An 11,953-nucleotide genomic window follows, 5' to 3' on the forward strand; every position below is an offset into this window, starting at 1 on the left:
CCAAGGGCTGAAGGAGTTGGTCATCTACGCCCACACCTGCCCACCTCTGGGCTCTGACCACGTTTTCGAGAAGATGCAAAGAGTTCTACATGTGGGGTGAACTAGTTCTTTGCAAACTGGTTTTCCAAGCGTGGCCCTTAATTCTCTGAAGGAATGTTTGGTTGGCTGGAGTCCCTCCTTCCCAGCCGCGTGGGGATTTGAGCACAACCTGTGTTCGAGCCTCCTGCCCCTTCACAGCTGGTAGAGGCTTCCTTTGCTCTCCTTGTCATCCGGCTCCCAAGGGAGCCAGTATCCCAAGGGATACTTGGCAGGCTATTTTTAATATTTTTATTACTTTGGAGTTCTGCCATGTATGTAAACATTAAACGTGAGTACACGAATACAGAGAGGCTACGTGGGTAATTCTTTCCACCACTTGTTTGCTATTGGCCTAGACGTGAGCAGGTGCCATGCGGGTGTATCCCTTTGATTTCTTGTACTATGTGCTCCTAACGCATCAAGCTACGTGTTTGTTTCTAGCTGCCAACATCCTCTCCTCAACCAAAGATGGTGAACTTGACAGTGGAAGGGTTGAAGTTCCTGACCTGTGCTTTCATGGCCAACTTTTGACATAAGGAACTAGATGCCAGAGACGTCTAATTGTAAGGAAGAGGCCAGCACAGAGAAACTTGTCCGCTGTGCTGATGCAGTCACAGAAGCTTCAAAACACAACTGAGCAGGGGCGCCTGGGTGGCTCAGTCGGGTGCTGACAGCTGAGCCTGGAGCCTGATTCTGTGTCTCCCTCTCTCTCTGCCCCTCCCCCACTCCTGTCTCAAAAACAAATATTAAAAAAAAATTCAAAACATAGTAGAGCTTCAGTGGTCCATCCAGTTAATCCCGGAGGGACAAAGGAGGCTTTGCTCCTCAGTCTTGAGCTAAACCAACCTCTCCGTCCCCAGGATATTTCACACACCAACCACCCAAGCGTCGTTCATACGACATGACTAACTTCACCAGTGACACCGGCTAAACTGCCATTTCCCCAAACCCACACGAGCAAAGAAAATAGCTCATTGTGTTAGCACAACATTAACACACGAGTCACACGCCGTGCTGCTTCATAACCGGCAACAGTTCCGGCTCCCCCGGAAGAGGAATGCAAAGTTCTCTGTAGGCTACAAAGATGTTTATTTGTTTTCACGGAACTTAAGCGGCTCCTTTTGTCAGATACAAAATTAGGGCTGAGCAATGGCTTACATTTTTAAAATAGAGCATGTTTTATTCCCCTAGTTCCATAAAAACAGTGTTAAGTACGAGCAATCTGTACATCTTGCTGGTGAATTCACATAGTCCCTGACCCTCTGATTTCATCGTCTCCAGTGTCTCTGTTCTGTTGGGACCACCGGCCGGAGTGGAGTGGAGTGGAGTGGAGGTGGGGCTCACTTAGGAGAGAAGGCCATAGCTATTTGGTTTGATGATTGGTTTTATTGCTTGCCCTGTCTTTCCACTTCCTCCATGGAATCAAAGTTTCAGATTTCAGCTCTTAAACCTGAGGGACTGTCAGCTTTTCTTGCATAGGCATTGCTGGGGATCTGAAAGGTATGGAGACCGGCAGAGAAGGTGGTTGGGAGCACGAAGCCAACTGTGTAGACAGACCAGGCCACAGAAGGAATGGCCCACATTCCATGAGGCCTCTCACTGAGCCGTGTAGATGTCCTTGGAATTAGATCCCAGAAAGGCAGTTCCAACGTTAAATGGGTAAAACCTTTTGGCAAGGGGCTCATTGCTTTAAAAGGGGAGAAAAAAAGCCACTTTAAAGATGTTGCAAGTGGAGAATTTGTCCCACAGAGCTTCTTGGAAAAGAACTGAAATTACGGACATAGGTTGCTAAGGCTTAACCAGGGAACTGTCAGCAGCCAGGTGGTGAAAGGATGGTCAGTTTATGGTGTCTTGAGTTTTCTGTCACACACGTAATCAGGCAAACAAACGAAACCTGGAACTCCCTCGACCATGGGGGCAGGGCAGAATTTGTTGAATTGGGTTCCTGGTGTGGACAGTGCTCTGTGTGGGCAGGGCCTGGAGGGTACGTTACGTGGATCCCACAGAAAGCAATTCTCTCTGGTTTGCCTGCTCCTGTCTGCTTCGAGGACAAAAATCTCAACTTGGACCTGTGTGCCTGAGTTTCTGTTCTTAACTAATGTCCTTAACAGCAAGTGGGAAGACCTCAGGTCACGTCCAACACCCTTTACCGGGTAAAACTGGCTCAACGGAAAGTAATTACACATCCCCTCCCCCAGCCGGGTTGTATTATTTTGCATTATTTCCGCACTTGCCTCCCATTTACAGCAAGTGCTACTAAGTTTCCTTTCTAGACAGTGATACAAAATCTTTTCCTATAGAACATAATTTCAACTCAATTAAAAATGGGAATAGCAACACAGTGTAAACATTGTGACTGCAGTTCTGGAATGTCTGAAGCTGGAGATCTAGATTGAGCAAAGATTGTCTGAGCTTTCTGCATGCGCAGTGTCCAAATTCGCCCGTGGACCAGGCCCGGCAGAAGCCGAGTGATGCCATTAGGACTGGACAAAGTTTCTGTATTTTACCTAAACAGGGACAAATGGCCTAGTTTCGCGAAATGAGAGAAAACCTGCCTGAGGTAGGCGTCCACCCTGTCCAGATGTGAAGGTTGTTGAGGATCAATGAAACACACCAGAAATACTTGTGGGTTTTCTTCCCCCCGAAACAAGTATAACCAATGTCAAAGTGTTGATGCTCATTTAGATCCTGATTACCTACTGGGAAATCTTAAATTCTGCTTCATTAATTGTGGCCCTGGCAGCTGTTTTGCAGAATATTGCTTATTAAACCGCAGGCAGCCTGACAGCAGATATTGGAGAAAGGGGAATTTTTAAAACCAGCTTAATGAATCACTGCCCTTTAAGAAGTGGAGCAGAGATGAATCCCTGGGGCTTCTCCAGACTAGAACCTCACCACCGATCTTCCAGAAGGAATGTTTTGTGGAGGTGACAACTCGATTTGTGATGTTTTGCTGACATTTTAGATTAGGTATACAAGCCCTGTGATAAACAGCATTTACAACATGTGTGGAGCAAAATGATTACAATTATTAACAGAAACCCTGGATTTTGCTGGGAAAGGTAAAACTTATTCGTGAGAACATAGCAATTAGCTTCCTGTCCCCACCCTACCCCCAGAAAGCTATATCCTAAGACTAACCCCAAGTTTCTATCTAAAAGAACTAGGTTTGCAGGCCCGCAACTGAAGAGTTCATCAAGGCTTTGCAGCTGGAGGTTTAAAAAATCCCACTTTGCGAAAGTATCTGACGATGAAGGGCACGGAAACCAAGGTAATGCTGATTCTCACGGGTGCAAACAGCTTGTGGATGGCGTAGGCCACCACGAAGGTACTTGTGCCCGCCGCCATTTTTGACTGTACCAGTGACTCCTTAAATCCGAGTTTAAGCAGGACTGCAGACATGTCCACACCGCTGGGGGAAGAGGCAAAAAACAAGACAGAGAGAGAGAGAGAGACATTATTACTGCAAGGGATTAGACAATCAATTTGCCTCTAAGATTTATGGTATTTAAAAAATTTGGGGCGCCTGGGTGGCTCAGTCAGTTAAGCGGCCGACTTCGGCTCAGGTCATGATCTCGCAGTCCATGAGTTCAAGTCCCGCGTCAAGCTCTGTGCTGACAGCTAAGAGCCTGGAGCCTGCTTCGGATTCTGTGTCTCGCTCTCTCTCTCTCTCTCTGCCCCTCCCCTGCTCACGCCTCTGTCGCTCACTCTCTCAAAAATAAACAAACATTAAAAAAAAATTAAAAATTTAAATGTGCTGAAAGTTGCAGATGTATAAAAAATTCATAGGAAAAGTGTTCTCATTCACCAAGAATCCTACATGATAGTCTGTTACTGTCAGAGACCTTACCTTGAAATGACCGTGTAAAATACGCCCAAGGAGATCAAGGAGATTCCAATGTGCAGCGACACTCCAACAGCACCATACTCTTGAAAAATCTTTCTCAGCTGCTGTGACTTGCTTGGCTTTTTCTCCTCCGTGCTGCCACCGTCCCTGCCTGTCGTCGCAGTGATTTTGCCGGGGTCCTGTGCACAGACCACAGAAGGGGAGATGCGCTGGGGCAGGAATCGGTGGCTTTCGTGCCGCACAGGGTTCCGCTCTCCTTCCTACCCAGTGAGAGACCAGCTGCTGTCCTTCCTCAGTCAGCCGAGGCTCCTGCCCATGTCAACACTAAGCGTGCTGAAAGGCTGGGTATCGGGTATGATCAACAGAATGGTGGGCCCCCAAGATGTCCAGGTCCTAGTCTCCAGAACCTGTGAATATGTTACCTTATGTGGTAAAAGGTAAGATTTTGCAGATGTGACTACGTTAAGGGTCTTGAGATGGGTAGATAGATCATCACTGATTTCCCGAGTGGGACCAATGGAATCACAAGGGTCCTTATAAGTGAAGAGAGGGAGGCAGGAGGGTCAGGGAAGGTGTGAAGACAGAAGCAGAGTCATAAGCGCAGGGGCGGCCCTGCGGCTTTGGAAGCCGGAGGAAGGGGCCACAGGCCAGTGAGTGCATGTGGCCTGTAGAAACTGGAGAGGTCAGGAAGTGGATTCCCCCTCAGAGCCTCCAGAAGGAACCAGCTCTGCTAACGCCTTGACTTTAGCCCAGCTGAGACCCATTTTGGACTTCTGGCCTCCACACCTGTGAGGTAATAAATGTGTGTCGTTTTAAGTCCCTGGATTTCTGGTGAGCTGTTAGAGCATCAACAGTAACTAAAACCTTGGGTTCACACACTTGGGGACAGGGATGATGCTTTATTAAGCACCTTCTCCGAGCCAGGTAAGGCTCAGATGCTTCTCTCCACCTGCTGTAGACTTTCGTCCTCACAACCGCCTTCTAGGTAGATCCTAACTTTCTTCCTAAATCACAGAGGAGCAAACACAGGTTTCCAGAGGCCAAAGAATTGGCCCCAAGTCACCAAAACTAGAACCCAGGTAATCTGGGTCCACAGCCGGAGCACATGACACCCATCCTCGACTCCACAAAACAAGGGCGGTGTGTGCAAAATAAAATGGAGTGGAAGCTATGGTGTATTTACCACCAGAATCGAGGTTTACCCCTGAGCTCTGGACAGAGGGAGGGATGATTCCTGGGCCATAAATGCCCTGCCCGGGGTTTGCATAGAAAGGACGCATCTATTAACATTTATTGAGCACCTACAGGGCCTGGATTGTTTGGGAGAAACCAACCCAGGAACACTGGATTTCTTTAAAAAAAGAAACCTCCAGGGCTCCTGGTGGCTCAGTCAGTTAAGCATCTGACTTCTGCTCAAGTCATGATCTTACGGTTTACGGGTTCGAGCCCTGCGTCAGGCTCTGTGCTGACAGCTCGGACCCTGGAGGCTGCTTCGGATTCTGTGTTTCCCTCTCTCTCTGCCCCTCCCCAGCTTATGCTCTAAGTAAATAAACATTAAAAAAAAATGTAAAAAGCTCCTTCTCAACGTGGAGAGTGCCTTGTTTATGAGAGGATTTCTTGAATCCTAATGACCTGTGTCACAGCTCTTCCTGGGAGAAAGTATCTGGGTCAGTTAGCTCCGGTTCTTGGCTTGTAGCAGGATGGCTTTTGCCTCGTATTTTTAGAGTGTGCAGCATATGGAGCCACGCTTCAAAGGCAAGAGGGAGGAGCGTGACAACCCAGAGTCCCCAGGAGGTAGGAACAGGACTCCCTGAGGGAAAATAAAACAACACAGGGACCCAGAGCAGCACCTCCAGACCCTGCAAGGTTCCTCTGGGCCGCAGGGGACCTCCCAGCCGGCTCCTACCCTGCTGGAGTCCCAGCCCTGCGGGCTTAAGCTCTGACTCAGCAAGTGGGGCGGGAGCCTTCGTATGAGTTCCCAGGTGACCCAGATGCTGCTGGTCCGTTTGTACCTCTGTCCAGGGGTGCAGCGTCTGATTCTGTGCTTTGGGGTGAGGCCTGGGCATTGGGATTAGTTATCAGTTGCCCGGGGTTGCCAGGTAAAGCCCCTGCTTCCCAATCCTGCTTCACCTCTCTCTGCTCTTTCCTGCCCTCAGCATGTTCTCCAGGAGGGTCTTCCCTTGTCCTCAGATGCACCTGCTGTGCAGCTCACTGGGGGCTCCTACCCATAAGCCTCGCTCTGGGAATTAATCTCAATTTCATTAAATGTTCGCATTCCTGGGAATCAAATGTGCAGGCCACTTGCAGAGTTACGAAAACAAAGACTTAACCAAAGGGGAGGGGCGGTTGAGATCCAGTACTGGGTCATGGGTCTCAGAGGGTGCATTTTTGTTTTTTTTTAATTAATTCAGTAACCTCTACATCCAACGTGGGGCTCGAACTGGCAACCCTGAGATCAAGAGTGGCACTCCGCTGACCGAGCCAGCCAGGCACCGCCCCCCCCCCCCCCCCCCCCCCACCGGTAGAGTGCATTCTGATGGGCGGTAATGCGTCACTTATGAGAGGTTTTAGGAAAACCATCTGTGTCCTCAGGATAGGCCCCTTCTACTGAGCCAGGCCCCAGGCTTAGCACTTTAAAGGTGTCATTTCATAAAACCCCTCATAGTAAACCCATGAGTAGGCAGCTCTGTGGCTCCCACTTAGACAGATGGGGAGACTGAGGTTCTGGGGAAGCGGCAAACTGGCTGTGGGTGCCTGGCTGGGTCACTGCACGGGCCACCATGAGGCCACATGGCTTCTGCAGTCAGACTCGCCTTCTTGTCCTGTAAAGACTGAACATTGCTAAAGTTCTGGAACACTCTTCCAGGACTTCAAGGCTTTGGTGGGGAGAAGGGAAACCAGTCAGTGCCTTTAGGCTGGCCAGCACGTGTGATCGTCCCTTCCCTCCGAGCTTCCGTCTGGCTCTGCCACCCACCGGCCAGGAAGGCTGCTCAGAGCTCAAGTTCTTTCCGATAAACAAGGCCCCACCCGCCCTGTGCTGCTGAGGAAGCCCTGGGACGGGAGCTGCCAGATGGCAGGCGCTGATAGGACGGTAATCTACAATCTACGGTCCAAGTGCCAGACAACGTTCTGAGGCTGAGGAGGGAGAAAGCCCCTTTCATTTTCCACCCTTGACACTTGGCCCGACCGAACTTAATCATGCCCTGTCAGTCCATTCACCAGAACCGAGCGGAGCTGTCTCTGTTGAGGGCTCTTTTCTTTGCAACCTCTATTTTGGCAAAATGCCTTTTGGCCAAAAAAGAAAAATACAGAGGCAGCCAAACTTCCAGCTACAGAATAAGCAGCATCTACTGCAAAACAACGGGAGGGATAAACTATTCAGACACGATGGACCATCTCCTGTTAGGCAGCAGCAGGGTTCAGTGCTAACTTTCTAGAGTTTGAATCTTGGACGGTTTTCTTCCTTTCATCGTGGTAAGGGGAAGTATCTTTGAGCATTGTGAGCCATTCGGTTTTCTTCCTAACCCTGAAGGAGACTGAAGAGGCTAAAATAAAGGAATTTGGGAGGGGGTGACTTGTAAGAGTGGGAGTTTCTCAGGCATTCATTTCTTTGTGAAATAACCCTTCAGGTACCTGTGATATGATGTGTTAGGCACTGCCCAGGGTGCATACAACATTATACATCCCCTAGCATCTGTGCTTAGCCAAAGTGCTTTTACATCCTTGCGTGTGTGTGTGTGTGTGTGTGTGTGTGTGTGTGTGTGTGAGAGAGAGAGAGAGAGAGAGAGACTCCCTCCTCCCCTCAATCCTAATAGTTATTAAAATACAAAAGGCTATTTGCGAAGGGGCAGGAAGGGTTGAGGAATGAGCCAAAGATTTTGTTCAAGAGTTGCTCACGTTGTTTGGAGTGACACCTGTTTTCACTGGGTCACTAGGTAATGATAATACCAACCACTACATTGTATTTACTTTGTACCAAGCATGGCTCCGAGTGCTCTGAAAATATTAATGCAGATCATGCTCACAACAACCCCGTGAGACAGGCACTACTGTTATCCTCACCTAACGGAAGAGGATCCGGGAAGCCCAGAGAGGTTGAGTTAACTTTCAGAAGGTCACGCAGGAATTATCTGTCAGAGCTGGAATCTGAACCTGCCGAGTCTGGTTCCGAGGCTTCCGCTCTTAATAACTAGGCTCTGCGCCTCACTTACTCACGGATAACAGCTCTACGCAAGGCACTGCTGTAAACGTAGGGGACAGCAATGAACGAGATAGACAAAACTCTACCCTCAGGGGGCCTAGGGTCTAGTGGGAGGGTAGGGGCAATAAACAAAAGCAAAGCATCAGGGCAGCCAGATGTGACAAGTGCTGTGGAGAAACACCAAGGAGGGGAGGCAGACGGTCGGACTGTGGGCAGGGACGCTGCGGTTTAAATAAGGTCATCAGGAAGCGGCTCCCTGAAAAGATAGCACGTGAGCAGAACCGACAGAGATGAAGACACTGGGGCTCAAAGAGAGCCAGTCATCTGCCCAAGATTTCCCTCCCGTAGTGTGAGTGCAGGCAGGCTGGGCAGCTCTGTTAGGTGACACGCAGGCCACGGAATTGGGTTAAGTGAAAAGGGCAGGATTCTCCCAGTTACAGTGGAGACTCCCCGCTGAAGGCAGACGTGGGTGCGACTCTCAGGTACTTAAATTCCTGGCACATTTGGAGACCCCAGCCGCACTCCCTACTCCCAGCGGCCAAAACCAAGGTGCCTGTGAGTAACCAGGGGCAGAGACAGGGGCACCCCTCCACCTGCTCTCAGGCCCCCCTGGGGAAGTGTCTTCTCAGGGAGGTGACACTTTGAGTGATGAGTATGTTCTGTCCTAGCATCCTGTTAGGTTCGATCCCACTTGGATCCTGCCCATCTACCAGTAGCTCATGGGGCCCTGTGATTTACACATTTACCGTGACAATGACAACAATAGCTAACGTTAATTTAGAACGTACCCGATGCCAGGTACACACATTACCTTGTTTCACACTCAAGCTCCATGAAATGTGAATTATTAACATCCCATTTCATGGGCGAAGAAACTGAGAAATAGAGAAGTGAAGAAATCTGATCAAGGCCACAGAACTAGTGAGTAGAGACAGGAATGCAGGGACTCTGCGACCACACTCGTCACCACTGTATACACACATCATGCACACACATACACACGTTCGCACATGCTCACATACACAAACCTGCCAGTGCCTGGGCCTGGGCTAGGGACAAAGCTAATACTGGCTGACGGGACACACAAGCAAGTCAGGAGACCATTCCAGGTGGTAAGTGCAGGACCGATGGGGGGGGGGGGAGGGCAGTGGAGGCACCCAAGGTATCACTGGTGGTCAGGGAAGGCTTCCTGGAGGAAGGGACAGGTGGGCTGATCCACGAAGAATCACTAGGAGGCAGCCAGATATGTGTAGAGGGCTCAAGACTTAGAGACAGGATCTACTGGCTACCAGACAGTGGAACAGGAGGCAGAGTCAGGGTGTGAGTCCCCAGGGAACCTTCATTCAGGAAGCTCCACTGGCACTGTGCTCAGGCCTGCTTCCCAGCTCTTCTGGGGAAGGTCCGACTTTTAGCCCTTTGAAAGGTCAGCAAGCTGGCTCAGAGCCTTCGGCCTCCTTGGGGTGAGGTCGCTCACACAGCTGGGGAGTGGAGGGGCTGAATCCCATCCCCTGGTGAAGGGACGGAAGCGGGCAAGGCTTGAGGCACTCCTCCGCAGGAGGCCGGGTTCTTGGAGTCCCAGCTTGTTAGGTCTTGTGTCTCCAGACCGCACTACTTTACTACTGTTTTTCTTTAAGAAGATGAACTTAAAAAACAAACCAACAAACAAACCTGTAACTTTTTTTTTTTTAAAGGAAAGTCCCATATTACCACTCCGAAGGGAAAGAGTTTTCACTTACCACACATAGAAGGCAACTGAAATGAAACAGGATGAAAAACAGTGTGTTTCTTGCCCGAGTCTTGCCTGAAGTCTGGCAGGGAGGCCTGGTCTTTTGGTTAGATAAAAAGGAGCAGCTGCAAGTGCTGGGAGGTGTTCAGGGCGGCAGCACCCCCAGAGCCGTTCTCCCCCGCGCAGTGCGGAGGACATTCCAGAGCCGCTTGCAGAGGGAACAACTCTGACAGCCAAGTGAAGGCCTTAATACCAAGTTCAAGCCCCGGCTATAACACTCTGGGCTACCACCACTGTGCCGGCTGACGCTCTGGGAACCTGGGGCTCTGCCAGAGACCGTGTGACCTTGGGCAGATCACCAGACCTCCCTGAGCCTCAGTTTCTCCGCCTGTCAATTGGGAGCCTCGCTACCTCGGCTCGTAGGGACTGGGGCCTTGGGAACCCTGGAGGGGCTCGGCCTCGCACAGCTGGGCGAGCCAAGCTGTCCTTGCGCGGAGGTCGGCCGGGATCCAGGCGCCCCAGGAGCAGGGTGGGGGTGGGGAGGCTTACCTGGTGGCCTTGGCTGTGCCCGCGGGCCGCACGCAGCAGCGGGGCGTCGGGCCCGGGCCGGAGCAGCGGCAGCAACAGGGGCGGCGGCGCGCAGGGGGCAGCGGCACCCAGGAACCAGGTAGGGCGAGGCCGGACCCGGGCGCCCACCCGGCCCGCTGGGCCCAGCAGCGCCAGCAGCCCGGCCATGGCGCGCGGCGAAGCGCTGCCGCGGGCGCAGCGGACCCGAGTGGGAACCAGCGCCGGTGGGCGGGGCCCGCCGGAGCCAGAGCCCAGAGCGGCGTGGGCGGGACCGGAGCCGCGCGAACCCTTCCAGGCCCCGCCCACCCGCCCGGCCCCTCCGGCTCCCGAGCCGCCCGATCCCTCCAGGCCCCGCCCACCAGACCCGCCCCTCCGGAACTCGAGCGGCACGCGGGGTGGGAGGGGCGGGAGCCGAACGCGGAGTGGGCGGGGCCGGAGCCGAACGCGGAGTGGGCGGGGCCGGACCCGGAGGCCCTGGCGGAGTTCGCGGGGCGGGAGATTCGCGCGTGTTCCCCACCTTTGGAGTTTATGCGGCGTCGGATTTCTGCCGTGTTCTGTAGGTTGCAAGAGTCAGGGGGGCAGCCCAGATTCGAGAGTAAGGGGGTTAGACTCCTCCGACGTGATGGAAAGTGGCGAGGTCACGTGAGGAAGGCTTATGGGATGGGAAATATTGTTGTGACCATCTTTGAGAAATACAGTCGGCCACTGTATTTGATAACTATTAACTGATGATAGTGATAATAATAATCTTTGATCTCCATTCTACAGAAGAAGAAACTGAGGCTCAAAGAAATAGAGCCTTCCCTGAGGCCTCTTAACTTCGTACACTTCTCAGGCTTGACATCTTTAGAATTTTTTGTTGAAATTAGAGGATTCTAAATGTTCCTAAATCTTTGCTATTTTAGGCAAAAAAGAATTTAGCACGGGGAATTAGTGCTTGGAAACTCATCGGAAAAGCTAGAGAAGTGGGCAGCAGGCTGAGCCCCCAGGAGACCCTCTGGACACACTATTGAGTGGCCGGCCAGAGAAGCAGCCCCCTCAGCCACAACTGGGAAGGTGGGCGTCAGGAGTTGGCCGGTGGAATGAATGAATTCTAGAACACACTGCCAGAGCTGTGATCCGGGGGGTCAGGAAACTGCTGCCACTGCACCTGCTTTCCAGCTCCCACAAAACAGGTTACTGGACTCTGGAAAGGGGGAGTTGTGTCTCTGCCACAAATACCCGCCCATACCCACGGCCTGGCGACCGGACACCTGAAATCTGCTGCAAGAGGCCTCCGCGTCTCGGCAAACTTGTTTCCCAGCACCAAAGAGCCCAAGCCGCAGGACGACGCCTTTGCCCCATGTCCGCCTTCAGAATATTGTGTGAGTGCAACCAATTGGCAGAGACAAATTCACATCCAGAAACTCAACTGCAAAGGAGTCTTGGAAACCTTAGCCTTTCTGCCCGGAAGGTTCTGGAAGGAGCTGGGAATGGATGTGCCTAGATTCAGTTGGGCAGCGAATGAGAACTCTTTCCGGAACCCTCACGCTTC

General features: G+C 51.6%; 1 protein-coding gene across 1 annotated transcript; it reads right to left on the minus strand.

The window, feature by feature from the left end:
* Positions 1-1,148: 1,148 nt before the first annotated feature.
* On the minus strand, positions 1,149-10,642 carry FAM210B (family with sequence similarity 210 member B). The gene is made up of 3 exons (XM_047851800.1): positions 10,402-10,642; positions 3,929-4,104; positions 1,149-3,490 (listed from the first exon to the last, which is right to left on the minus strand). Exons 1-3 carry the CDS (start codon positions 10,585-10,587, stop codon positions 3,274-3,276), a joined length of 579 nt encoding a protein of 192 aa, XP_047707756.1. The 5' UTR covers positions 10,588-10,642; the 3' UTR covers positions 1,149-3,273.
* Between the last annotated feature and the right edge of the window lie 1,311 nt (positions 10,643-11,953).

This window comes from Prionailurus viverrinus, chromosome A3 (assembly GCF_022837055.1).
Source record: "Prionailurus viverrinus isolate Anna chromosome A3, UM_Priviv_1.0, whole genome shotgun sequence".
Classification (NCBI taxonomy): domain Eukaryota; kingdom Metazoa; phylum Chordata; class Mammalia; order Carnivora; family Felidae; genus Prionailurus; species Prionailurus viverrinus.